This window comes from Cryptosporidium andersoni (genome assembly GCF_001865355.1).
Source record: "Cryptosporidium andersoni isolate 30847 chromosome Unknown contig_44, whole genome shotgun sequence".
Lineage (NCBI taxonomy): Eukaryota > Apicomplexa > Conoidasida > Eucoccidiorida > Cryptosporidiidae > Cryptosporidium > Cryptosporidium andersoni.
This window is the reverse complement of record NW_027122897.1, coordinates 111,087-138,356: the sequence shown is the minus strand read 5'-3', so window position 1 is coordinate 138,356 and position 27,270 is coordinate 111,087. Positions and strand designations below refer to the sequence as shown.

General features: G+C 29.2%; 16 protein-coding genes across 16 annotated transcripts; 5 read left to right on the top strand and 11 right to left on the bottom strand.

Moving 5' to 3' along the window:
- Positions 1-127: 127 nt before the first annotated feature.
- On the bottom strand, positions 128-1,978 carry cand_012000 (PX domain-containing protein; the record flags this gene model as incomplete). The annotated part of the gene is made up of 1 exon (XM_067211439.1): positions 128-1,978. The coding sequence occupies one exon, from the start codon at positions 1,976-1,978 to the stop codon at positions 128-130; it is 1,851 nt and encodes a 616-aa protein (XP_067067059.1).
- Positions 1,979-2,131: 153 nt separating this feature from the next.
- Positions 2,132-2,863, top strand: cand_011990 (OTU-like cysteine protease family protein; the record flags this gene model as incomplete). The annotated part of the gene is made up of 1 exon (XM_067211438.1): positions 2,132-2,863. One exon carries the CDS (start codon positions 2,132-2,134, stop codon positions 2,861-2,863), a length of 732 nt encoding a protein of 243 aa, XP_067067058.1.
- A 288-nt stretch (positions 2,864-3,151) lies between these two features.
- On the top strand, positions 3,152-3,439 carry cand_011980 (small nuclear ribonucleoprotein G; the record flags this gene model as incomplete). Its single annotated transcript, XM_067211437.1, has 2 exons — positions 3,152-3,170; positions 3,258-3,439. The coding sequence occupies 2 exons, from the start codon at positions 3,152-3,154 to the stop codon at positions 3,437-3,439; spliced, it is 201 nt and encodes a 66-aa protein (XP_067067057.1).
- A 236-nt stretch (positions 3,440-3,675) lies between these two features.
- On the bottom strand, positions 3,676-4,152 carry cand_011970 (uncharacterized protein; the record flags this gene model as incomplete). Its single annotated transcript, XM_067211436.1, has 2 exons — positions 3,676-4,023; positions 4,090-4,152. The coding sequence occupies 2 exons, from the start codon at positions 4,150-4,152 to the stop codon at positions 3,676-3,678; spliced, it is 411 nt and encodes a 136-aa protein (XP_067067056.1).
- A 217-nt stretch (positions 4,153-4,369) lies between these two features.
- cand_011960 (uncharacterized protein) lies at positions 4,370-5,614 on the bottom strand (the record flags this gene model as incomplete). Its single annotated transcript, XM_067211435.1, has 1 exon — positions 4,370-5,614. The coding sequence occupies one exon, from the start codon at positions 5,612-5,614 to the stop codon at positions 4,370-4,372; it is 1,245 nt and encodes a 414-aa protein (XP_067067055.1).
- Positions 5,615-5,761: 147 nt separating this feature from the next.
- On the top strand, positions 5,762-7,378 carry cand_011950 (uncharacterized protein; the record flags this gene model as incomplete). The annotated part of the gene is made up of 1 exon (XM_067211434.1): positions 5,762-7,378. The coding sequence occupies one exon, from the start codon at positions 5,762-5,764 to the stop codon at positions 7,376-7,378; it is 1,617 nt and encodes a 538-aa protein (XP_067067054.1).
- A 128-nt stretch (positions 7,379-7,506) lies between these two features.
- Positions 7,507-8,700, bottom strand: cand_011940 (DEAD DEAH box helicase family protein; the record flags this gene model as incomplete). Its single annotated transcript, XM_067211433.1, has 1 exon — positions 7,507-8,700. The coding sequence occupies one exon, from the start codon at positions 8,698-8,700 to the stop codon at positions 7,507-7,509; it is 1,194 nt and encodes a 397-aa protein (XP_067067053.1).
- Positions 8,701-8,946: 246 nt separating this feature from the next.
- Positions 8,947-9,935, bottom strand: cand_011930 (uncharacterized protein; the record flags this gene model as incomplete). The annotated part of the gene is made up of 4 exons (XM_067211432.1): positions 8,947-9,006; positions 9,047-9,414; positions 9,463-9,798; positions 9,863-9,935. 4 exons carry the CDS (start codon positions 9,933-9,935, stop codon positions 8,947-8,949), a joined length of 837 nt encoding a protein of 278 aa, XP_067067052.1.
- Positions 9,936-10,282: 347 nt separating this feature from the next.
- On the bottom strand, positions 10,283-10,837 carry cand_011920 (uncharacterized protein; the record flags this gene model as incomplete). The annotated part of the gene is made up of 1 exon (XM_067211431.1): positions 10,283-10,837. The coding sequence occupies one exon, from the start codon at positions 10,835-10,837 to the stop codon at positions 10,283-10,285; it is 555 nt and encodes a 184-aa protein (XP_067067051.1).
- A 308-nt stretch (positions 10,838-11,145) lies between these two features.
- On the bottom strand, positions 11,146-12,105 carry cand_011910 (succinate dehydrogenase; the record flags this gene model as incomplete). The annotated part of the gene is made up of 1 exon (XM_067211430.1): positions 11,146-12,105. The coding sequence occupies one exon, from the start codon at positions 12,103-12,105 to the stop codon at positions 11,146-11,148; it is 960 nt and encodes a 319-aa protein (XP_067067050.1).
- Positions 12,106-12,530: 425 nt separating this feature from the next.
- Positions 12,531-14,333, bottom strand: cand_011900 (uncharacterized protein; the record flags this gene model as incomplete). The annotated part of the gene is made up of 1 exon (XM_067211429.1): positions 12,531-14,333. The coding sequence occupies one exon, from the start codon at positions 14,331-14,333 to the stop codon at positions 12,531-12,533; it is 1,803 nt and encodes a 600-aa protein (XP_067067049.1).
- Positions 14,334-14,562: 229 nt separating this feature from the next.
- On the bottom strand, positions 14,563-15,486 carry cand_011890 (uncharacterized protein; the record flags this gene model as incomplete). Its single annotated transcript, XM_067211428.1, has 1 exon — positions 14,563-15,486. The coding sequence occupies one exon, from the start codon at positions 15,484-15,486 to the stop codon at positions 14,563-14,565; it is 924 nt and encodes a 307-aa protein (XP_067067048.1).
- Positions 15,487-15,989: 503 nt separating this feature from the next.
- On the top strand, positions 15,990-17,138 carry cand_011880 (protein kinase domain-containing protein; the record flags this gene model as incomplete). Its single annotated transcript, XM_067211427.1, has 1 exon — positions 15,990-17,138. One exon carries the CDS (start codon positions 15,990-15,992, stop codon positions 17,136-17,138), a length of 1,149 nt encoding a protein of 382 aa, XP_067067047.1.
- A 32-nt stretch (positions 17,139-17,170) lies between these two features.
- Positions 17,171-18,541, bottom strand: cand_011870 (uncharacterized protein; the record flags this gene model as incomplete). Its single annotated transcript, XM_067211426.1, has 1 exon — positions 17,171-18,541. One exon carries the CDS (start codon positions 18,539-18,541, stop codon positions 17,171-17,173), a length of 1,371 nt encoding a protein of 456 aa, XP_067067046.1.
- Positions 18,542-18,719: 178 nt separating this feature from the next.
- cand_011860 (uncharacterized protein) lies at positions 18,720-20,636 on the top strand (the record flags this gene model as incomplete). Its single annotated transcript, XM_067211425.1, has 1 exon — positions 18,720-20,636. The coding sequence occupies one exon, from the start codon at positions 18,720-18,722 to the stop codon at positions 20,634-20,636; it is 1,917 nt and encodes a 638-aa protein (XP_067067045.1).
- A 1,363-nt stretch (positions 20,637-21,999) lies between these two features.
- Positions 22,000-27,048, bottom strand: cand_011850 (uncharacterized protein; the record flags this gene model as incomplete). Its single annotated transcript, XM_067211424.1, has 1 exon — positions 22,000-27,048. One exon carries the CDS (start codon positions 27,046-27,048, stop codon positions 22,000-22,002), a length of 5,049 nt encoding a protein of 1,682 aa, XP_067067044.1.
- Between the last annotated feature and the right edge of the window lie 222 nt (positions 27,049-27,270).

The window sequence follows — 27,270 nt, the reverse complement described above, 5'->3', positions numbered from 1 at the left end:
TAAATTATTAGTTGAATATTTACAGTGAATGAGGGGATTTTGGAATTAGGGCTTTCTTTGAAATTTAGATAAAATTAAATTAATAATTGTAAAAACATAAAGGTTTCATATATTGTAAATAAGTGATTTATCGAAAAGCAGAAGTCAGATCATCTTCACTATTATCATCACTGCAAGATTGACTAGGTATAAAGTGAGTTGGAACTGTTTTAATACTTTTATTTATTTGAGGATATTTCCCATCTTTAATTGTTTCAAATCCACCATCACTATTTGTTAATGTTAATATATCTTTAACTGGAGATTTAATTGGATTTTGAAAAAATTCAGGAATACATAATTTCCAAAATAAGACAATTCCATCATGGCTAGCAGTTAAGAATTTTATAGGCCTATATGATATATCTGAACATGTTGAAGTATCTACAGAATTATTAGTAATAATATCATCAGGTATCTTAGATATAGAAATTATAGATCCAGAATGAATACTATATGATAATAAGAGTTTGGGAGAATTTCTGAAATTTCTTTTATAGTTTTCTATGAAGAAAATAGCTAATACATTTTGTCCACCTACAAATAAGAGATTATTATTAACCATTAACATAGATGAGATATGACCCATACTCATATCCGAAAAAAAATAAGGTTCAATTGTCCAAAGAGGTTGATTGTCATTTATTATACATGTCCCTTGTTCAGCATCAATTGTAACATTATAAATACGTATTAAATCAGTATAGGCGACAATTATATAATCATTACTAACTGTAATACAAGTAATAGCTTCTTGGGAAGAATCTTTTAATTGAGCTGTTAAATATGGAGGATGACTAGCCATATCTAGTACTAATACAATTCCACTGTTAGATCCAAAAAATCCTAATCTTGCAAAATTCTGTTCTAGATAACAACATGTTAATTTAGTACCCTGAAGACGTTTTGTCACATTACCTCCAGATATTATTTTCATTTGTTTAAGACAAAATAATCTTACACTATTATCTATTCCAATAGAAAGTGAAAATTGAGATTCATTATTATTTAGATAATTTGGTAAATGTACATGTTGTATTTGATCATGATGAATAAGAATATTTCTGGGAGTAATAATTTCTCGTAAATTTTTGGGGTTTGAGGTTATATTTGATAATATTAAATTTTCACATATATTCATTATTCCACTATATATTTCTAAATATCCTTTTTCAGAAAAAACACATAAAGTATCCGTTTCTGATAAATATATTACTCCCTTACATCTATATGAAAATGTAACATTAATTAAACAATTAAATTTTGATGAATCTAATGTTGTATTAGTCAGCAATGTATGAATTGCATTTTGAAAATTATCAACAGAATTCCTGTGAGTAACATTAAAGGACTTTTTTCTATTAAAATGCCTATTTGACTGTAAATCCCATATATATAAAGATCCCAAATCTTCTGGTTCTATAATACTCCAAACTTTTCCAAGTCTTGACAATGATGAGTTATCCTGATAACTTATAAATGCTAAATATGTTCCTAAGGGTACTAATTTCTCAATAAATACATTACTAACAGCTTGTTGACCTTCAGATAAATCTGCTAATAACTCAAACTTTAAGTTTGGTAAAAATCTTGAATTCTGTAAACTTGAAGGTATTTGGAGAAAATTTAAAAATATTGAAGATGAATATATATCCAACCTTTTGAGGATATTATTTAGATAAGCTTGTAATCCTTGTTGCCTTTCTTTTATTAATACTGGATCCTGAGGTTTTGATAAAAATGTCTTTGGTGGAAGAGATGGTAATAAACTAAAACCATGGTCATATAGTAAAGACTGTAACATTGCAAACTCACTATAACGTTTTTGTATTTGATATGATTTAAAAGGTCCATTCACATATATTTTGTATGACACAGTAGAAGATTCCACAGGTACCCATCCCGTTATTTGGGCTGTTACATTTATCTCAGATGCCATTTTACTCAAAATTATTGAAAATCATAAATATTGTCTTTATTGTTTGCTCATTTATCTGCGGGTATAGAGGGTATTTCTTAATTAATAACTAATTAATATGACTGAAAATGTTACTATAAGATCTTTATATAGTCACTTTTCTTATATGTTTAAATGGGTGGAAGAAGAAATAAGAAAGAGTGTGAGAATCGAAATAATAAAAAAAAACATAAAAAGGACCAAAGTATAAAAAATCAAAAGAAATATAAATCATTAAATAATGAAGATGAACTTGATGATTTTCATTCTTTAAATAAGGCTTTATTTAAATGTAATCTTTCTATATATCGAATAAACAGTGATGGAAACTGCCTATTTAGAGCCTTTTCTCATCAACATTGTAATGATGAGGAATTACATGAGCTATACCGAATTAAAGCAGTTAAATATATGGAAAATCATTCAGATCAATTTATATCTTATATTGATGATAAAGAAGATTTTGAAACTTATTGTACAAATATGTTAAATAATGGAAAATGGGGAGGACATTTAGAATTACATTCTTTGAGTAAAGCGTTTAACGTTAATATTGTTATTTACCAGCTAGGACAAAATCCTCTTATTATAGCTAATTTCCCCCCATTCTATAGATGTATCCAATTATCTTATCATAATAATGAACATTTTAATAGTGTAATACCAATAAATTCTACAGAACCTTCAACTATTAATAATCTCGTAAAACTAGGAATTCTCAACGAAAACACCTCACAATATATTAATACATGTAATATAGTTGTTGAATCTATAGAATCTAATCCAGAATGCAATTCTGATAGTGATTATAGTTGTAATTCATCTCAATCTCTAAATAATAAGTTCAAATCCCTTGAAATAGGTTAATTGTCCTATATAAATGGTTCTAAATTACTAATATATATAAGTAACAAATATTTACTATATAATAACCCATCATATTTCGATATAATTTAGCCAAATCTTTCTTTTTCTAAAAAGGTAATAAAAAATAATAGGCTCCTGTGCATCAAGAGGCGCTATGTGTTTCTGGAATCACGTTTTATTATTGTCAGGTTTTGAATTCAAATACTCATAATTATTTTGGTTTCTATAGGAGGTCCTAAGCAGATGGGAATATTTAAATCAGGATCACCTGCAGATTTGAGAAGATTTATGGATAAGAGATTAGATAGTAAGTTTATTTAAAGAGGCTTCATTCCTTATTATAAAGCCTAATTTATCTAATGATATTAATATACTTTTTACTCTAAATTTATAGTTAAACTTAATGGTAAGAGACATATAGTTGGCTTACTACGAGGATATGACAACTTTATGAATTTAGTATTGGAAAATACAGTGGAAGTTACATCAAAAGGAAATAAGGAAATAGGTACTGTTATTATAAGAGGAAACTCTGTAGTTATGTGGGAATGCCTCGATAAGGTACATATTAAATAAGTCCAAATAAGTAAAAACACAAATTCTTAAGACCAATTAAATTCTTTTCTGAGGATTCTTGTTAATTTCTAAAAGGAATTATTATATAAACTACACAGACTATTCCAATAATCAATTATCTAAACCTTAACATTAGAGCAATAACTAATAAAAACAAGATAAGTACAATAGGAATGTACATATCTAGTGCCAAATAAATATGTAATATCTTGATACAGGCTAAATTTTTAACTCTTTCAATTTTCTTTATCACGTTTAGTACATACAATAACAATGTATGGCACGCTAAGAGGATTTGCTCCTTTAGAGCCAATTCTACGTAGATCTGTCTGAATATTAGAAATCTCAATTAAATTACTGTTAACTAGTTCTCCTGCAACTTTAACAACAGTTTTTGTATCTTCACCAAGACCAGCTAGTACAACCTGTTTGTGTATCTGGTATTTAGAGTTTGTATTAATAGTTTTACCTTCATTATCTGACTTAATAGAATCTTTTATTGTGAAATTACCCTTTCCTTTAATATCACCAAGCATTTTAAATGCTAGATGTACATAGAAATCTGGCTTTTCACATGAAGAGATCTGTATACAAATAAAGACATGTATAGTTAGTACATACAAGGATTATAAATTAACCTAGTAACATACATTTATCACATTACTACCAATAATCCTCTGCTGTGCCTTCGTATAATTTTCTTGATCAGACATTTTATATATCACTAAAACTCTTTAAATTATTCTATAAGCTTGTAATATATGGAATTCTCTATTGTAAAAAGTTTATGAACATGTATTTGCCGCGTGCGCCGGGACGCGTATTTGTGTTTTAGACGACAATTAGATTTCTTTCTTCTTTTTTTCTGATATTTAGAGCTTATATATTTTCTTACGAGTTCTAGAATTACATATTATAGATATTAATGATTTATATCATTTCTAATTCATTCTCTGCCCAAACTTTAATTGTCTTATCACCTTCGCCAGTTATTAATCTGGTTTCAGATTTATCCAAGATACAACATAAAATTGAATTTTCTGCTTCTAAAGAACCTGGCTGAACTTGACTTTGTATAGTATTATACTTAATACCTGATTTATAATCCCAAAAATGTAACTGTCCATTGTCACAACCACTAATAATCACAGAGTATTCACCTTGGCTTTTAATAGCCAAGCAATTTGTAATTGCATTTGCACCTACGAAATCTTTATAAAGTTCTGCATTCTCACCTGTCCAAGCTTTAATTGAATCTGTTCCAGCAGAAAGGAAAGCATATTCTTTGGGATGAACTATTAATGAACGTATAGGTTTCTTATGATGTGTTAAGACGTGTCTACACTTGCCTGCTATAATGTCCCATAATTTAATAGTTTTATCAAAACTCCCAGATACTAATTGTGGCTCTATTGATTGCATTAAGAGAGATGAAATAGCAGCCTTATGTTGTTTTAATTTATGAATAGGTGTTCTGGTTCTTATATCCCATAATATAATAGTTCCATCTCTTGAACCTGTTGAAATAATATCTAATGAAGGATGTAAAGCTAGAGCATAAAGGCCAAGAGCATGCCCTACATATGTTCTAATTACACGATTAGTTTCTAAATCCCAACATTTCATTGTTTTATCCTCACTACAGCTAAACATATATGGATGCCGATCACTAATTAATAACTGTCTTATACTAGCAACATGCCCAGTCAATGTTAATCTTAGCTTCCCAGAAGCTAAGTCCCAAATTTTTATCAATCTATCAGCTCCACCAGATACAAAAAAGTCATTATCTGTATTTATTGATAAGCATCTAACCCATCCTTGATGACCACTTATAACTCTTTGTAGTTTGAATGTTGGTTTCCAAATACTATCTATATACTTTTCAGAACTATTATGTAGCATGAGTTCTTTATATCCTTCAAGTTTTTTATTATTCAAATGTATATCTAAAGCTGTTTTAGGTATATTATCATCTATACGAGGTATTTTAGAATTATTGTATAATCTAATAGAAGACTTTGGGTCAGAAATTTTATTAATCTTATATTCTAATTTACGTTTATATTCCTTACCACTAAGGTCCAATTTCAAATTTTCAAAATTTGGAAATCCTCTATCACATGCAAATAGATTTAATCTACCCAAAGTTACTTGCTTCAAATTTTCTTCCATTATGCCTTCAGAACTAAAAACAAGTTAGAATAGTTTGTCAGTAATATGTGCACCTACTTAGTATCAATATATGGCGGGCTAACTTTGTATTCTTATAAACTTGTGCATTCTAAAAATAATCTTAATATAAACTGAAGCTATTAAGAAATGGCTAAACAGGATCATATTAATAATATTGAGAGCGAGACAATAAAATTAACAAAAGAAGAGGCACGAATTAAACTAAAGGAATTCTTTCACTATAAAAAGCTAAACAATCGCTTAAAATGGGATGATGTACTAAAAATAGTAGGAGGAGATCCACTGTATCAACAATTTAATATTTTAAGTACAGGAGAGAAACGCCAATTATGGTCTGAATATCAAAGCCAAGCTGCTAAACGTCAGAGAGAATTAGATAGGCAGAGGAGATCTGATGCAAGGAAGACTTTGGATAAGGAAATTGAAAGCTGGATACATAAAAATCCAAGACTTGTTTTAAAGTTTGCAGAATTTGCAAAGGATAATTATAATGAATGGTGGTGGAAATATACTAGTGAAAAAGAGAAAGATGATATTTTTCAAGATACTGTTGAAGATTATTATGCTAAACTAAAAGAAATTAGGAAAATAAATAAATCAGAAAATATGCGCAGATGTTTGGAATTATTCAGAAGTGATGAAGATATTTTACATTATATTGATGAATATACGGGAGACTACTATCCTATGAAATATCTATATAAAAATAGAATAAATATATTAACTCAAGATTTCACAGGTAGAAATATTTGGGAATTTATTTTATCTAAGTATATGAATAATCAAATTCTCAACTCTGTTACATTGACTGATGCTTTAGAAATTTATATTAATATCCAGAAATCATGTATAAATAACATAAAAGAAGATTTATGTATGATTATGGAGAAGAGACAAGTAGAACTTCGGAATGATTTTTGGAGGATAATTAAGGAAGATATTAAGGCTGGAATTTTAATACCAATAACTGAAACAAATAAGAATCATTTTACTTTTATAGAGGGGAAGGGAAAGTTGAGAAATATTAATTTTGATGATATATATAGAAATATTATGAAAAGACTTGGGAAATTAAATAATATACAGGAAGATTATATGAATTTTATATTATGGCACATTTCTATTCCGATAGATCTCAAAACAATTTGTTTTATTTTAAAACATTCAGTTAATGGCAAGAGAATTTATGGTATAACTTTATTTACATATATTATGAATTTATTTCAAATAGCCTACAATAATATACAAAATCTAATACTTAAAAAACTCAAACAATATTATATAAAGCTAAACACATTTGAAGAATTTAAAGAATTCGTAGATCTTAAATGTAATATATCTTGTGAGAATCTACTTGAAAATGTTGAATATAAAACTCCTTTTGACTTTGAATTTTTAATAGATATTTTTCTTCCAATCATTTATAAAGAAGAAACCTTGAATAATAATACTGATGAAAGCTTGAGTCCCAAACAATATGAATCTGAATATCAAAGAGAAAAATATAAACATGAAGGTAGAAGTGAATATACAAATACTAGAGATTATTGCTCTAACCAAAAGTACAATAAACGAAGTACATATACAAAAGAGAAGAGAAGCAAAAGATATTCAGAATATTCTTTATCTCCCTATTCAAGAGATTACTCTTACAGGCACTCTTATAAGAAACCAAGGTCTAGATATAGATCTAAATCCCCTTCAGAATATAAAAGACGTTCAAGATCTCCTTATTATAGATGAATTATTAGCACATAGGCTTTATAAATATCAATAAGAAAGATATCACTTTGAATAAATTAATATATATGTATAATTTTAAAATTAAGGTCTTTTAAATTATGAATCATAACAAAATTTAGATGAAATACCTATAATATTGAAGTAATATTAGCAGGCATCTCTTCTATTCTAGTTGAAAAAAACTGTTCAATATCCTTTAAGATCTTGACTTCTTCTTCTTTAACAAGGTTTATTGCTACTCCTTTTCTTCCAAAGCGTCCACTACGACCTATACGGTGAATGTATAATTCTTTGTTTGTAGGTATATCATAGTTAATAACAAGGTTTATCTGCTGTATATCTATTCCTCTCCCCCAAAGATCAGTAGCTATCAAAACACGAGTTTTCCCTTGTCTAAATTCTCTTAAAATTTGTTCACGATCTTTTTGTGATAAATCACCATGAACAAATGATACTGTGAAATGATTTTCAATCATCTTACTACTTAACCATTCCACTTTTGCCTTTTTATTACAAAATATAACAGATTGAGTTATAGTCAAAGTATCATACAGGTCACATAAAGTATCAAATTTCCATTGTTCTTGTTCAACATAAATATAAAATTGTCTAATGCCTTCTAGAGTTAAATTATCACGTTTGACAAGAATTTTCAAGGGATCTTTCATAATTTTTTCAGTTATTTCTATGATCTCCTCTGGTAAAGTTGCAGAAACAAGGATTATTTGTATTCTTGGTGGTAAATATTTGTAGATATCATATACTTGATGTTTAAATCCAAAATCAAGCATTTCATCAGCTTCATCTAAAATAAGTAGCCGAATCCTTCTAGTTATCAAGTAACCTTGCTCTATCATATGTATAACCCTACCTGGTGTTCCAGATACAATTGTAACTCCATTTTGCAAGGCTTTTATATCATCATTAAGTTTTCTACCTCCAACACAGCAGTAAACATTTATATCAAGATATTCTCCTAGAGCAGAACAAACTTTTTGGCTCTGCTCAGCTAATTCTCTAGTTGGAGATAAAATTAGGACCTGTGGAAGTCTTTCAGTAGTTTTATTACATAATTGAAGAGCACCAACTGTAAATACACAAGTTTTACCTGTACCACTCTGAGATTGCACTACGACATCCCTTCCTTTAATAATAGGAACAATAGCACGCTTTTGTACTACAGATGGGAGTTCAAATCCATAACTATATATTCCTCTAAGTAATTCCTCTTTCAAATCCATACTTTCAAATGTATTGTAAACTTGACAATCCTCAGAAAAGTCATAAAGAGACACGTCCCTATCTAACTCATTTCTGGGCATTTTAAACTTTAAGATATATTCTATATATAGGAATTACTTCCAATGAGTTGCTTAATAACTGAAAAAGATCAGAATCTTTTAAGTATTAAAAGGTTTACCCTTAGTTTCATAATGCTAATAAATGCTAAGTTCCCGGCGCCTGTACTTTTAAGTACAGTTTCAGTAGTAATATAATTACCTATAATTTCTAGATATTGACTATATAGGGAGTAATATTTATTACAATTGACAGTCATCACTGTATATTCAGATAATCATAATGCAAACATGAGTACTTTTTTTAGATAGGTAAATTATATCAAAATACTAAAAAAATATATTAAAAAAACTAAAAACTAGCTATTACTGCTTCACAAGTATCCATATTAAAAACACAGCATGAAAATTGACCACATTCACCCGTACAAATCCTCCCAACTTCTTGTGAAAGGAGACCTCCTGCAATAGATGCTATAGGAGATATTGATAAATTCCATGATCTAGACAAATTTTGAACAAGATCTATAATTTCGTTATTATTGTCTATTCTAGGTTTGGTTTTCAAATTACTCATAATTTCAATCAAATCCAAAAGTTCTAGTTTCTCACCAGGTTCCCGAAATTTAGTTCTAATTATGTATATAATAAACACTATATGTGGATGGATATCTTTAGATCTAGTTAATAATGTCAAAAAAGTATCCTTTTCTGATAATATCATATCATGAAATGCCACTTTTTTATTGTTAATAAAAAAAAAGAAATTAGTCCCAATAGATATACTTAAAGCAAAGATGATGTCTTTATCTTGACAAATTTTACTCAATTTACAAGCCAAGCTTATAGGAATGACTTCTAATGCAATAACAATACCAGTGAATTGAATTGTTTGCCAATACTCACTTTGAAGTTCACTAGTTTTAACTTCTATTAATCCCCTCCCACAGTACTTGAAAATTTCCTTATTCTCAATATTAATACGTACTAACGGATTCATATCTCTTATTTTATCTAATATAACAGTTCTAGGTTTACCCAAGTCATCTTTACTCAAAAAAAAATTGTTCGACAAATCTGTAACTTCAGTTTTATTATCATCCCACATCTTAATATTAATTCCTAGTAACAATTTATTTATACATTATAGAAATAATTAAGTACTCTATAGGATATATTGACATACCTGCAAGTGTCATATTTTTAATAAGCTCAACATTGATCGCACTTAGACCAAGGATCAAAAATTCACTTTCCATTAATCTGATAAGAATGACACCCAACTTAGATTCAATACAACAACATAAATTTACGAAATATGAATAGTTGCAATTTATCAAGAATATTTGATAACATACGTATTATTTGCAAATATTCATTATTAGTGAATCCTACCTTTGTTGTACTTTACTACCCCATAATCGAATCTGACGGTCATATATAGAAATCTCATCAGAAGATAAAGATTCAATATGGCCACTCATCTCTCCAAGTAAAAGGTTAAAGACAATATAGAAATATTTCAAAGTCTCTAAAGGTATCAGTAAATTAGTCTCCCAGTACTTCCCGCATAATTTTTATAGCCCGTAGTCGAAATATCAGGTTATTATACAATTTTATTTGGAGATATTGACCGACTTAAGGATCTATATGTATGTTTAGATTTGGAAACTTTAGATCTAACTTCTTTATAGCATTTATCGGACCTTATATGTTTTTTACTCGAAGTTAAATCACAAATTTTGGTAGTTCTATCATTAGTGTAGGATTTAGATTTTGCTTGTGTATTCCTTAAATCTTCAATTTCTTCTTTTTTAAAACTACTCTTTACACCTAAAAGTTTGGAGATGTACTGATCTTCATATTGTTTAACTAAAAGTTTTTCATCCTTAATATTGGAGGTGGAAACATTTTTATTTGATCCCATCTTATCATTTATTATAGATCTATCGATTGTTCTTCTAGTATCTCCTCCTTTATAGTACCAATCATGTCTGTAAAATTTTCCACCTCTAGTTGCGATTCCAACCTGTATACTTTGACCAAGATAATGCTCTCGTTCGCTAGTAGGTATAGATTTCAAAGAAGCCCAATTAAATCTTTCATATCCACCTCTTATACCATCACAACTTCTATTAGTATCTTTATTACTAATGTCCATATAGTCGGTTTTAAAGATTAGTTCTGTTTCATTCTAAGATTAATATAATTTATAAATCTCAAATTATAGGTAGCGCCATACTAAATTAAGTGTAAAACCATACAGATATATAACGGAGTCGGAGTGGTGATACACAATAATCCATTATTAATAACCTATTTATTTCGGCATCAGTCATCTATAGTATATCAAAGTTCTTTATTTTCTTCGATCTATTGAACTAAATCTGTTTTAGTGATTACAATGTGTATATGTACATACTTGAACCTGTTATTTAGTGAAATAAGTCACTTTTCAGCTATAAATTATCAATTAGAGTTTATATCGCAATCTTCTGATTCCAATTTTTGAATCTCCTCAATATTTTTTTGTATTTCTGCCTTAATATTACTAATTGCATTTGCTGGATTGAGACCTTTAGGACAAGCAGAAGTGCAATTAAATATCTCATGACACCTATATAACTTCATTGTGTCATTTAGATACATCAATCTTTGTAATTTATTATCATCCCTTGAATCAGATATCCATCTGTATGCTTGTAGTAGCGCTGCAGGTCCAAGATAATAGTCAGGATTCCACCAATATGAGGGACATGATGTGGAGCAACATGCACATAAAATACACTCATACAAAGAATCTAGTTTTTTTCTATCTTCTATGCTTTGTAAATTCTCAATTTTCTTTCCAGTTATATCTAAATTATGTTTACCATTTGATTGAATTAACCATGGCTTAATTGATTTGTACTGATTATAAAAGTTGGTCATATCTGGAATCAAATCCTTTATAATATACTGATTTGGTAATGGCCTAAGCTCAATTATTCCATCTGAAAAACTCGATATTTTTGTTAAGCAAGCTAAACCATTTTTCCCATTTATATTCATTGCACAACTACCACAAATTCCTTCTCTACATGACTTTCTGAATCCTAATGTACTATCAACCTTATTCTTTATATGAATCAAACCATTTAGAACCATTGGTCCTGCTTCATTAATTTTCAACTTGTATTCTACTATTCTTGGTAAGTCTTTGTTAATTGGGTTATATTTTAAAATACGAAATGTTATTAGTCTCGTATCTTCTTTAACAGATATTGATGGCACTTTTTTTATCTCCTGAGATGTATGCAAATGGTTACTTAACCCAGCTTTGCTAATTAATCGAGCATAACTTTTAAAGTATAGCCCATTGTGCAGGTTAAAGCTCCCAGTACAGTTCACCTTCATCCACTTTTCAATATTTAAAGTCTTCATATTCATTAATAGTTAGCTTTATTAAAAATAAATATTTTTAATCTTATTATCTAAAAAATCCCTTTTTTTATAAAGAAAAAAAAAGTGGGGGTCACTTTTAAGATTATCCGGTTTTTTTTTTTATTTTTTATTTTTATCTTCTATTCTCTCCTCGGTGTATTGACTAGATACCCCTTTAATTTATAATCTAAAGATTCCACTTAACATTATAGAACAATTAAAAATGAAAACTTAAAAAATCCATAGATCTAATAAAATTATATTTTTAGTTCTTTTCCTTTTAATTTCAGATCATTAATGCTAAAATAAGGTTCAAAGTTATATACCACGTATCCTCAGGGGTTAAAAAAACAAGAAAACAAAATAAAATGGATTATGCATGCATGCAATTTTTCGTTTGCATGCATGATTTATGTGAAACTTCTATTTAATTACGGAGATAAAAGAAAAAATAAACGAAGAAGCCCTCGCTTATTATTCTTAATAGATATTGGAGAATTATGTAGTGGGTCAGCTGCAATTGTATCCTTAGCTACCCAATAATAAGGTAGATTATTATCTGATAATTGAGTTTTTTGAATATTCGGATCTAAAACCTCAACACATCTACATATTTTATTTACTTGATTATCAGTCAAATAATTTCTATATTGTGGTAGTTCAGTACGTAATAGTCTGGCTATGGCTAATGTATCAGGACCAATAAATAACCCTGTAGTAATATCTTTTCTATTCTCTCTATATATAATATCTCTAATCTTATTAATAATTAACTTCTCTCTCTTTCTTTTATAATCCCAATAATATAAAAGCCAAATAATAAGCAATACACCTAAATATATTGCAGCCCATTTCTTCAAGTATAATTTGATTTGGCATAATAATGGCATTTGGCTATCTATAGCCTCTATATATATCGTATTTTCATAATTCGTTTTATTTGAAGATATTGCACTATAATTACTCACAATTATGTCAGTATTATCAAATTTTAACAATGGTTTAGATACATTGTCAATCTCATCAATCTTCCTTCGATTTATTTGATTATTCTCTAGTTTATTTGTGGATATTGTTAATCTATATTTTTTCAATACATTACCATTCTTAATGGAATTCCACATTATGGATATTGCATTCAATATTATAACTTCATTATAATAATTAAATGATAATTTTATCATTTCGTTAATTTCGTGTTCACTTAACTTACTTAGGTCATTATTATCTCTAATATAGCATAAATTATAGCCTTTAAGCTTTCTTAATCTACTAGTTATATATAATAACATCTCTTCGGCTAGATCATGGGCTTCATCATCATATATACATAAAACTGTCCATTTTCCATGAATATATTTCAGTGCTTTTTTATATTGAAAATTACAATTTAATATTCCATATTTACAATGACCATTAACAGGACATATTTCGCAAGAAGATGACTTCAGATCTTTAGATTTCAAATCAGAATCACAAAATTTCGGTTCTAAAATAAAAATTGAATATTTACTATATAATATGATTCCAATACTAAATAATAAAGTTATTGAACTCAAGATAATAATCTTCTTTAAAGAAGGAAATATATATAACAAACTAAATAAAGCTTTAAATGAAGGTAAATAAAAGCTAGATTTATTTGTTTCCATATTATGATCTTGAGCTACTACTTTTGTTATATTAATATTATCATTACTATCAACTTTATGAGATATAGAATTTCTTTTTCTTCTATTTATTAATATAGGACTTGATATCTTTGTCTTTAAATATGTATTACTATCCAATTCTTCATTAAATGAAGAAGTCTCCGTTACATCAATATTTTGTATTTCTTTTTGGGTTGAATTTATTGTCTTCTCTTTGAAATTTATATCAGATCCAAGCCTCTCTGTGTTTAATTCTGCAACTGCTAAATATGCTGGAACTGAGTATCGTCCCTTTTTTTTGTTAGTTGTATTCCCAATATTACAATTAATATTATTTTTCCCAAATTCTGGATATGGTAATGGTTTTTCATAATACTCTAACCATTTTCTACAATCTGAATCACTTAAATGAAGTTCAATTAAATTAATCAGATCTGCTTTTAATAACTTATCTGAAGTAATAGGGATGTTATTCTTATCTATAACATGGAATAATTCCATACGAGTAAGTAACTTCCATGGTGAATCAGTATTACCTGATGAATTTATAGCTGCAATTGATTTCCTCTGTTTTGGTGGCATTATATATATTTGGGATAATATACAAATATTGAAAGAGTCTTATATTGGTAATAAAACACATTCAAAAAGTAAGCATAGGAGCCGCTTTAAGTATTAGATAACTTATACGTTCTAGAAGTTAAATTTAAAAATTTATAATTCAATTATTTATCTTATTCATACTTTAATAAGTATATTACCTATCTAGTAAATCTAGAAACTTCTATCTCATATATTATTTCAATGTAATTTATCTTTTTATAATAGTACCAGTTACAGAATCAATAGGTAAACTCCATCTTGCAAATAATTTCATTGCATTTGGATCTATAGCAACAGAAGAAAATCTTCTATATGAACCCCTATCCAATTCTGTATTGGAATTATCCACATTTTCATTGTCAGGCTTATTTAAAGATGATTCTATTATTTCTTCTTTGTTAGGTTCTTCAATAATTAAATTTTCAGAGGTTTTATCTACACCATATACAAGTCTATATCTCAATTCATTTCTCTCTTCAAGTAAAGTACAAAAACTTCTTATCATTTCTTGTAATTGATCTATTGTGCCTTCATTTTGTGAAATATCTTCATGTTGTTGTCTTAACTGCTGTATTACAGGGAGAAATATATCAACAATGTTCTTACTCTGACACTTATCATTTAATTCTTTTTCTTTCAATCTTAGTGTTTCTTGTAGTTTATCAAGCTGATTTTGAAGCATATGGCATTGTTCTAATATTGATAGGATATCTATGACTAAATTTTCGCAGTTTTCATGTACTATTTGGGATTTATTAAAAAGTTCTTTATTCGTAATATCAGAGAGTTCTACACTTAAAATTGTATGTTTAGAATCCACTTCCTGTGTTTGCTCAGATGCCATCCCTAATGATGCTAGATGACGATATTCTGCAATATACTCTTCAGGAATTTCCATTACTCCACTGACTTCAAGCCATCTCTTATATTCTTGTATTTTATAGACAAGTTCCTGTACTAGTCTACAGTCCAAAGTTTGGTTCATTTTCTTACTAACTTCATTTGGAATTTTTGTAAATTTCTCAACATAGTTTAACATCCTTTCGGCCACATTTACAATACACTCAATACTTCTACTCTCAATAGTTCCAATAAACTTTTGTATATTAAAAAAGTGTTGAACTTTCCTCATTTAATGAAAGAATAATCTTTAGAGAAGTAGGGAAAAAAAAGAAGAGAAAGCCACACACTATTATTTCCGTATTAACCAACTTGTGTGAAATAAGAAACCCCACAGGAGTAATGCCCACAAAAATTTGCAACTAGCCTTCTCTTTTGAAATATAAGTTCAGAAATCCTAATACAGAATTCCTCAATGATATCAATGAATAATATACTATAGTTAGCTCGTAATTTACAAAAAAAGTTATAAGTGTATATTTAAGATATAAAGATATAAGGTCGCTGTAGATAATATAAACTATTTTTAGCTTAATAAAATAACCTTAAGATTATAGTAGTTTCGTGAAAACTTGCAAAATATAGCTAAATACTTTAAATAATTGATTGCTAAGTTTCGTTAGGAAAACCTAGGAGGGAGAAAAAAACGTAAAAAAAGGGAATTAGGCGCCATAATGTGCATGTGGGCCTATTTTATATCTAGCAACTTTAAATAACAAAGTATATTCCGTTAAAATGGGTACTCAACATTCTTCTATAGAAAGAATAATGGATATTGGAATAGGAGCTTGTCTAAATGTGACTCACTACATAAATGGAATAAGTTTTTCTGAACGTTACCAAATAGGGGGTTTAGTAGGCACTGGACAGTTTGCAGAAGTTTACCTCTGCAAAGAATATGAAAGTGGTAGATCTTCTGCAATGAAGATAACATACAGTTCATATGAAGTACCTCTTGAGAAAATACTGGAGGAGGTTGAAATCATGAAAATCTTGCGAAATCACCCAAATATTGTAAGATTAATAGATTACAATGTGGAACATATAGATGCAGAAAAATATGAAGTTAAAATGGTACTAGATCTGTGTACAGGTGGAGATCTATACCAATATGTACTGAGTCATGGAGCTTTGGAAGAGAAATTAGTACAAAGAATTATGATAAATCTATTGGATGCACTCAGCTATATTCACGAAAATGGGATAATTCATAGGGATTTAAAACCTGAAAATATATTAATAGATAACAATTTTGTGTGCAAAATAGCAGATTTTGGACTTGCAAAAAGAAGTTCAACTTCTAGTAATACTCAACCAAGATCTAAATCTTTGTGTGGTTCTGATTTTTACCTTGCTCCAGAATTAGTAAAACAACAAGAATATGGAGCAGAAATAGATATATGGAGTATAGGAGTATTGTGCTATGTATGTCTATGTGGTGGACTCCCTTTCCATGATAATAAGTCATTTGATTTATACCATAAAATTGTTGAAAGAGGTGTTAATAATTTTTTATTTGCTCAGCCAGCATGGAGGAATGTATCCCTGATTGCTCAACACTTCGTACAATGGTTATTAGAGACTGATCCAAAAAAGAGACCAACTGCTGAAGCAGCACTAAATCATCGATGGTTAAGGTGTACAAGTAATCTTATAGTACCTACAGCATCTATAAAGACAAATATATCATATAATCCAAGTGAACTTGGAACTTCTAATTCTGCAATATCATTACCTTCTAGGCATATAACAAAAGGAAATTTAGTTATAGCCTCTACATCAATTAATTCTACAAATCCACATCAATCATCAGAAAATTGGGATTGTAACTCTGCAAAAATGATACGGATGAATGATAATACAATTTGGAGACAAGATAGTTAATCCTGAATAATCAGTATGACTAGAGGAGACCATCAAACTACATGATGTTTTCCACCTACTCTACAAAGTCTTAAAATAGCTTTGAATATTTTCTTAATGATATTAGGAGATGTTTGATAATGTAACCAGCCTCCAGTCCATATCTGATGTAAATGTTTTCTGATACGAAGGTATTGAAAAGCTGCTGCAATTACATAGTCTAAAGTGTCCCAACTAGTTGTATTTAAATCTTCTTCATCTAAAAATTGCAAAATACTTATAATCTGAGATTTTGGGTTATTTTTCCATTTTTGATCAGAACCATTCCAAGGTGGAGGACTTATTTTATCTCTACTTTTTACATTGTTATTTTTATCATTTTCATTATTAATTACCACAGATTTCCTTCCAAGATCAAACAGGTTTCTTACGGATTTGGTTATATCATTTATGTGCAAACCACAAACTACACGCCCATTTCTATTTGCATAATGGAATGTGGAATGATAGCGTTGTTGAAGTTTTCTGACATATATAATAAAAGCTCCTATATAAGAATATTCTGAATCCCATGTCCATTCATCCATAGGTGAATATAATACTTGCTCTTCACTAGAATCCTTATCTTCAAGTTTATCGTATAGTAATTGTAAATGCTGTAATGCAGAGTATGACTTGCTTCCTTCAACATCAGTAAAAATACCTAGATGAGATGGAGATCCTCCTACAGGAGTGACTCTATTGCAAACCCCACAACATGCTCTATTATCCTTTGTTGTTCCTCCCCGAAGATATGTTATTGTTTCAAGTTTTTCTTTAGCATATAGATTTAGGGTTGATAACAAGAATCTGGAATTATACCTAGCTCCACGTGTTGAAACAAATAGTGGGATTGTCCCATCTATCAAAATATTCATTAATTCATTTACACCACTAAAGAAGTCTCCAAGTTGAGACCACCATACATTCCATCGAGGGTTTTCAATATTTAAATTATCCGATTCACTATCATCTCTTTTTCCCCAGAATGCCTGGGCCCCAAGTAACTTGCTAGCTCCTTTGTATTTATTAGGGTCAAATAGAGATTCTGCAGCTCTATACCTGTGCCACATCTCTATCAACGTTGCTGTAATTAGATAATCTGGTTGTTGCCATCCATCTTTAAATATAATCACTGGATAGTTAGATTTATATGGCAATGCAGCCAGAATTACTCCAATAGGTCCTCTAGTAATCCCACGTCTATTTAATTGGTAACATTCATCTGGTGTCAATTTGTCAAAGGCTTTACTTGCAGCACTGAAAAGAGCACCCAATAGTGGGAATTCTGCTCCAAATCCAAGATCACCACCTTCACATTTAGATAAATCAAATAGAAAGCTTATTAATAATATAAGTACAATTACATAGTGGCTGTAATGCATTAAAAATATGAAGATTTTAGTTTAGTTTTCAGTGTTATTATACTACTAGATAGCGCCATAAGTATCAGTATTCGGCGCTCGCATGCGCCAGTTTAGCTCCCCTCAGCACATTTTTATTGCTTCCTGTTTTGTGGAAATAAGATATTTGGCAAATTGCGAATTTTAGTCTAACAAGGGTATGTCGCAATTTCGTGATACATTTACAAAGGAGGAACAGGGTGAATCATTATATGATGATTCAGCATTCTTTTTTTTTTTCGGAACCATTGTTATTTGTTTTTTAACTTTTTGGACTTATAATGTATTATCAAGATTTCTCTGTCCAACAAGAAAATTTAATAAACGTGAGTACCCAAAACATTCAAGTAAAGGTTCATACATCCAATATTGTAAATGCTCTGCATGCACAAACAGAGTAGACAATATTAGGAAAGCTCATAGATCATTTTCTCACCGTTTTTCATGGACAGCTATTATACAGACAATAATGTTGATCCTTTTATGGTATCTGACTTGTTATATGATGTCAGCATATTCTATGACAAAGCGTATAGCACAATTTGACCCATATGAAATTTTAGAAATTACATCTACTGCTTCAACTACCGTTATAAGGAAGGCTTACAGATTAATGTCACTTAAATATCATCCTGATAAAAATCCAAATGATCCTACTGCAGCAGCTAAATTTATGCTTATAGCAAAGGCATATCAAGCACTTACAGATGATCTGGCAAGAAGTAATTATGAAAAATATGGTAATCCAGATGGTCCAGCTACAATGAAAGTAGGTATTGGACTACCTAGCTTTTTGGTTTCCAAAAAATACCAGCTTTTTATATTGTGTTTATTTTCATTAATTCTGCTCTTTGTAATCCCATTGATTTTCATTTGTTATTATCGTCGCCAAAGACGCTATGCTTCTAATGGAGTTCACTTAACAACCTTGTACTTTTTCTCAGCAGCTATTACAGATTCCACAAGATTTAAAGCATTACCAGAGTTACTTGCTTTAAGTACTGAATTTAGATCTTTGAGTATAAAAAATTCTGAAGATGAAAAGATTATCTCGAAATTTGCTATGGAATTATCAGAATTTAAGAAGAGATCATTCACTGCTAACTCACCCAATTTTGGTGTTGTGTATTACTTAATTTTAGCTCACTTACATCGTAAGCATAATGAACTTACTCCTTCATTGAAGCAACACTTAGATAAAATTCTTTATTTATCTATGCCATTGACCTTATCAATGCTTGAAATTTCAATTAGTAGAGACTTCTTTCACACAACTATGGCTATATTATCATTTAGAAGAGCTCTTATACAAGCTTTAGATGGAAGTCCAAACTCTGCCTTTTTGCAAATCCCTTATATAACAGATACTGAAATTTATCATATTAAAAAGGGGAGGAATGCAGCTAAAACTCTTGTTGACTTTATTAATCAAAGTTCATCTGAAAGAAAAGGCTTAGCTGATCTTACTGAGGATCAAAAAATGGACATTGATGCTTTTTGCTATTTAACATATCCTATAGTGGTGTCTACAAAAGTTAGTGTAGATGATGAGGAAGATATAGTAGTTGGAGATTTGGTGACTATTGACATTACTCTTAATCGCTCAAAACTAGATGAGAACGAAGCAATTGGTCCAATACATTCTCCTTATTTCTCGGGAACAAAGTATGAAGAATGGTGGATATTTGCTATTACAAAAGGTTCTAATCCACATATACTTGGAAATACTCGCTGTACTTCAAATGAAAAATTTGTTGAGGGTAAAATTCAATTTTTACTAGAAACTCCTGGTAATATTGAAATCTCTATAGTTATTGCAAATGATTCTTATGAAGGTTTAGACCAACAAATAAATGTTAGTTTTATTGCAAAAAGTATTAAAGATTGTGAAAGAACTATCTTTGTACATCCTGAAGATGAAGCTTTAGATAATGAACCTACCCTATTTCAACATATTATGAATCAATTAGATGATCATCAACTTTCTACTGATACTGAAGATGAATATGAAGATGAAGATGAAGAATATACCAATAATTCTAAATTTACTATTCATCAAACAACTAAGGATAAGTAAATTTTACAGTACAGCCTATATATTTCAAGGTTAATGAAGTTATTAAGAAACCTTACAAAGATGTTTATTTGTGATACTAATTAACAGATTCTCTGACTTATTATAAATTTTAAATTATTTAAGTTTAACTATTGTAAAGTACTCTAAACTTATTTAAGGGAAACTAGATTTGTAAATGATTATAGACTTACTGATTTTTTAAGATTGGTTATCATACTGATTTCATTATTTACGTAGTATAGGAGTTTTATACTACATATATTGCACTTAATTACTTCGGTTCTTATTAATAATCTTTATTGAAATTGTCACTTTGAAATTTAAAAGCTATTTAATAGTATTTAGTGTAATATATGTCAATATATAAGAACTACCTTTTTTCAATACTTGTTTTAGTAGTAATATACTAACTGAATATATTTAACTAGTAGAGAATTTTAGATCACTTAAAAGAGATTTTATACATTGAATCATTAACTTTAGATACAATTAATTTATAAATATATTGGATCTTATAAACTAGGAAACTCAGTGATTCTGCAAAAGGTCCAAAACCAGTTGTATTTTGACTATTGGCGCAAATTATATTTGCAAGACCTTTCTTACCTCTCTGTTTCCACCTGTACCAGGAAAGTAACAGTAAACTAGATGCTTCAAAATATACTAGAACATATAAATACACAACGAGACAATAGTGGTAAGCTTTTGAAAAGTGTTTATGTATTGTTGAAGAAGTTTTATTGAGAAATACGTTATGTCTTTTTATTTACACGCACAGTATTGGTTTCCTTACGTCCATTAGATACAGCTCCAAACTTAAAAAATAGACAAATAATATTTAAAGGTACAGATAAAATCTCCGTAGTAATTAATTATATAAAAGATGCACTTGCTGTAAAATCTCTGGTAAGTTATAAATACAAAGATTTAGTAATATACTGGATGTCCTATATCTTTTAAATGAATGATACTAATCTAGACATTTCTATTTTTGTCATTGTATACTATTTACTTATTTAAACTAGTATATATATATTAATGAGAGCTTTGAGCCAAACATCGATGAATATATTTATGATTTATATCAGGTAAGAATTTTCATACTAAGTAAAATTCTAACATATTGAAGTTAATTCATTGATAAATATCTCATTTATTCTACCATAAAATTTTGTTATAGACCTGTAAAAGAGGGAATTCACTATATATTTCATATAGTTTGGAACCTGTCTATTTATGAATGTAAAAGCAACTTTGCACTTGTACACTTTAAGTATTAAATAACTCCTTATTAGGATGAAATATTTATAAATAATAATTGAAACATCTTAAATATTTAATCCAAAAATTCACTTTAAACTTTTTATTGGTTGTAGAGCTTTGCAAATTTTGTGTTTTGGAATATTTCTGCATTCTTCTCTGCAGTTTGAATTTCCTTTTTGAGCTTTTGAATCAATTCCTCGGTTTTACCTATATCCCGTTTATTTTTATGAAGTTTAGCAAGTGTATCTCTATCCTCAGTACCTTTTAGTTTAATTTGCTTTTCAAGTTTTTTATTATCATCAGATAGTTTATTAAGTTTGTAAATCTCAAAAGCTAGTTGAACCTTTGGACTTAAGTCATTACAACTTTCTGGAGGGTTTTCACCAAAAAATTCTATAACTGAAGCTTCAGTTTGTTTAGCCTCCTCTCCGGTAAATGAAGGGTCATTAAAAGCTTTCTGAAGTCTTTTTTGGAACTCATTGAGTTGTTCAGCTTTTTGTAATATTATCTGTTTTTGCATTACTAATGGCAAGATTTCCTGGGTAGAAATAAAAATTTGTTCCTGAAGTTCTCTTTCTAGTTTATTTTTTTCTAATTTTTTTTCATCACTTGATAAGTATGTAAATCCAATAGCATTTTGAAGTCCTTCTAATTTTGCTTTCATATCATCTATAACTTTTTGATAAGTCATATTCTTTTCTGTATATTTGGTCATTATATTCTTTAGTAATTGAATATATTTACTTTCTTTTACTGATAAAACAACCATAATTCTATCTAAAATTATATTTTTGACTTTGTAATCATAGTTTCTAGCACTTCTATAATCTTGGCCATCTATTAGATAAAGTGGTATACTGCTTGGAATAATATCTAAAATATTAGAATTACCTTCAAGATTCAATTTCTTTCTATCAAATTCCAATATATCCCTTATTATAGGATCAGTTGAAGATAGACTACCAATTGGAACTAAGCGTCGCATAAGAGGTACTGCATTATACTGTTTCATTTTTAAATCCAAGGTACTTCTCAAGTCTGCTATTTGATCCAAAATTCTTTCTTTTTCACCTATTACAAACTTTTCCATTTGCAATATTCTCCATCTAAGTTGTATATGCTCCCATTCAAAATGTGATAAAATCATATAAAGCATATTTGAGGCCTGAGCTTCTTGTATAACTGCAAAATAAGCTTTATAAGCTCTTTCTCTATTATAATCGAAATAATCAAATGCACCAATAGTATTCATGTTTAGTTGTAGAATTGCCTGATTAATGCTATCTAGATCATTAAGCTTCCATTTAAGTTTTTCCTTATATATTTCTAACAATTTCTGAGCATCTTCAGGAATTTGACCTTGACTTGGATCATCTTTAGCAAATTCTCCTGCTTCTCTTTTCATCTCATCTTCAGTTAAAAAATCTGAAATATTTACGTCATCATTATACTTGAATTTATGTTTTCTTAAATTCATCATAAGATTTTCAGAATTAAATCTAGCTTTTGATGCCTCACTTTCTTTATTCAACTGAGTATTGTTTATAGGGACTACATAATCCAACTTTTCTAAATCTTCACGATAAACCATTTCATTTGTAAAGGTGAGTTTTTCATTGTAATTCATTATCCATTGGGTAGCTTCACATAGAATTTGAAGCTGATTACCTCTGTAAATACCAGCCTCAACTATATCATCAATACTATAATATTCTGTATCTCTATATAACTGATCCTCGAAAATTTCTTTCTCCTTGTTTAAGAATGCCTTTTCACTCTGGATCTGTTTCCTAAGAATATCTCGGCTACTTCTAAGTTCTTTCACTCTTTTAGAGTATATTTCCTTCATATCCTGCTCAATTATTTTGGGAAGCCTTGCTCTATCCTTTGAAAGTTTATTTAAATCCTCTTTTAACTCCTTAGATTCTATTTCAGCTTTCTCTATCATGTCGGCAGCTCTACTTAGCATTACCTCAAAACCAGGATCCATTTGGAATTCTGAAATAATACTTTTACGATATTCAAAATCAGCTTTTACACGCTGTATAAGTAGATATCGTTCGGAAGTTTGAACATATTCTTCAACCAATTTTCGTGTCCTAATTTGTAATTGCAATGCAAGAGCAGTTTCATAATTTTCTTTCCAAGCTTTATTAAAATCCCCTTGTTTCTTCTGTAATACCTTATCTATTTCATGAAATTGTTTACTAAGTTCTGTATCCATTATGCTGAAACTTTTAGAGAATTCTTTAAGTGCTAACTTTAAACTGGCTAAACGTTTTTGGATTTCTTCTTCTAATGATATCTCAAAAGGTATTATAGGATACAAACCTTCTTCATTATTCATACAAATTCTTATATCGAAAAACTTGTTAACTTTTTCAAACTTTAATAAGTTACTTTTTAGGTGTTTGATAAACTCATGTCGTCGCTCCAGTTGTTGGTATCGCAAACTTTCAATAGCAGCTTCGCTCTGCTGACGCCCTAAAAACCCATCAATTTTCAGCTTTTCAAAAAGTCTTTCTTTATTATTAAGTTCTTTGGGCCAATCTCTCAATATTTTCTTATATCGAGGTAAATTTGACTTTTTCTCATTTTCATGAAGAACACTATTTACAGTTTTAACATAAGTCTCCAACTCATTCTCAGCTGCACTAATATTATTTAAAATCACTTCAATCTTATACAACTCAGAAGCCCATTGAGTCTTTAAATTATCAGTGTCCTTGATATAATTTTCTATCCATCGAATATTGCCAAGCTCATTTTCTAAATTTTCCAATTCTAAGATACTCTTAAGGCGTCCTTCACATGCATCTTCTATACTTAAAAATTGTCTAAATTGCCTCTTGAAAATGTTAAACATCTCTAATCTATATTTTTGCTTGTTTGAAATATCTTTAAAACTCTGTGACCATTTCTCTAATCTTAGAGTATTTGTTGTAGAATTTGTAAATGGTATTGCTTCTAAGCGACCCTGCAAGGAATTTTTGATGTTTAATAATAAGTCTGGAGCTTTATATTCCATGATTTTCATAAGAGCATTATATTGATTATTTGGAATTTGTGAAGTATCTGAAGTATTTTCAGAGTCCTCAGAGGAGTTCTCAGATCTGAGATTTTCAATCATTCTTGCCCTAATAGATATATTATCTTCACTTACAGATTCACAAAAGGAAACTATATGGTCCATTTGCTGCTCTGGTCTTCCTTTATAAACCATTTGTGGATATGGTCCAACTGGTAATCCTTTCTCTAAAGCTTGATAATTCTCTTCAAATATGGCTAATAGACTACTGATACAATTTTCCCTTAATCGTGCATCTTTCACAAATATAAATAACTCAGGAATATCTACATATGGATCATTATAATCTAAAAGTTGGATATTGGGATCACTAATGCTTCTTTCAATAAGTCTCATCCAATCTAAATGCCTCATAATAAAACGCTCCATTGTTCCATTGCAAAATTTGGCAATGCTTATATCTCCTTCACTTCCGACTTCTATCTTGTATATAGGAATATCTGAATTACCTGGAAAACGTTCTACTAAAAGCCTTCTAATAGCTTGGAAACACTTTTCTGCAAGCATCTTCTGTTTTAGTTCAAGATCATGCGTTTTTTTATCTATTCTATCAAGAAATACAAATGGAATTGGTTCTATAGGTAAATTTTTGCTGAATACAAGGGGAGATATTTGAGCCTCATTTACAACAGCAAGCCACTGACGCCTAGGATTATCTATAAATTTATAAAGGGATTGAATCAATTTATTAAGAAACACCTTGTCATATTCCAAAGGAGCCAAAAATGAAAGAACAGATTTAGTATAGTTGGAGCTGTTTTCTATTTTTGCGAGACCCAAAAATTCAAAATACCGATCAAATATAATAGTACATAGTTTTGAAAGATAAAAATTACGCTCTTTTTGATTTTTACCCTGAATTATAATTCCAGCTTTATTTCCACGATCATAACTATAATATCTGTCACCATTTGGAGCAGTAAATCTTTTATATGTTATCTCACGAATTCCATAAATACATTGTTTGACAAAAATATCTTTATTTCCATTACTAGCTTTAAAATTTTTATTTGGATTTTCAGGTAGTGTTCCTTTATTATTCATGCGTATTAGCCATTCAGACTTTTCCTCTGTCTTAGTTCCTCCACTATTATTGTGTATCCACTCTATTATAGCCTTCCATTCATCTTCCCTTGTTGGGAGACGACCAAACGGACTATCTGACATCCTATCCTTTTTATCCATATTAAAATCGGCCTTTAAATTCTCAAGTAGTAGATATTTATTTGAATCTGATTTTTTAGATCCAATTAAAACATCAAGAAACGAAGTGACATCTTCAACCCTCTCCCGTTCTAGTAAAGCTGATAAACCTTTCCAGTCTTTATTTTCCATTAATTTAGATGCCTCAAATTGAATAGACTTTCTTAAATGGCTCAAAGTATTTAGAGAAAGTGGTAGAAGATCTTTATAATCTTTCAAAATACCTGCTATATGCTGATATAAAGTATTTACTTCAGCTTTTTCAGAGTCTTCAAGGGATTCTTCCGAGATTTGATTAGTAGGAATTTTACTCGAATATTTATATAAAGTATTTTTAGATTCTTTATATTCTTTTTCATTAATTTCCTTGTTTATTGAAGGAGTTTTTTGAGTCTTGAAGTGTTTTAGAGCTACATCATAACAGAATCTTGCCAGTGCCTCTGGTAAACTTATATTGCTTTTAAGTTTATAGCTATATTTTCTAGATTCCAACGGAGTTTCCGTTTCTAACATCTCTCTCAAAGCATATATACATCTTTTCCCTAGTAGTTTCCTTTGTTTTGAAATATTTCCTTCAGCAATTATCGGGTTGTTCAATGGAGCATCTACAAATTCTAAAGGAGCTTTTTTCGGTAAACTTTTTATATGTAACCATTTACTTAATGCCATTTCTTCTAATATTGAGTTCCATATTAATTGCATATTACTACTTTCAATAGAGGTAGCTGGTATTTCTGAACTCTTTACTATGACAATAGAAAACTGATAAAAGCCACATAAAAAAATCCACCTATACTTACACAATATATATATTAAACTTCTTAGATTTTGCTTATTTAGATTTTTGTGATGTCGCATTTTGTATTTTTAGTACATGATCTTTCTATTTCAACAAAACCAAATCTAAATTCTAATAGCATTGTAGGCGCTAGTTATTTGGCGCTATATATTAGCAGCTATTAAATTGGAGATCTTGAAGTTTGAAAGGCCAAAATAATAAATATTAGGCAAGATAAGATTAAATATAACAAATAATATATAGAATGGTTATGGGAGTGTTAAAATAATAATAGAAGTATA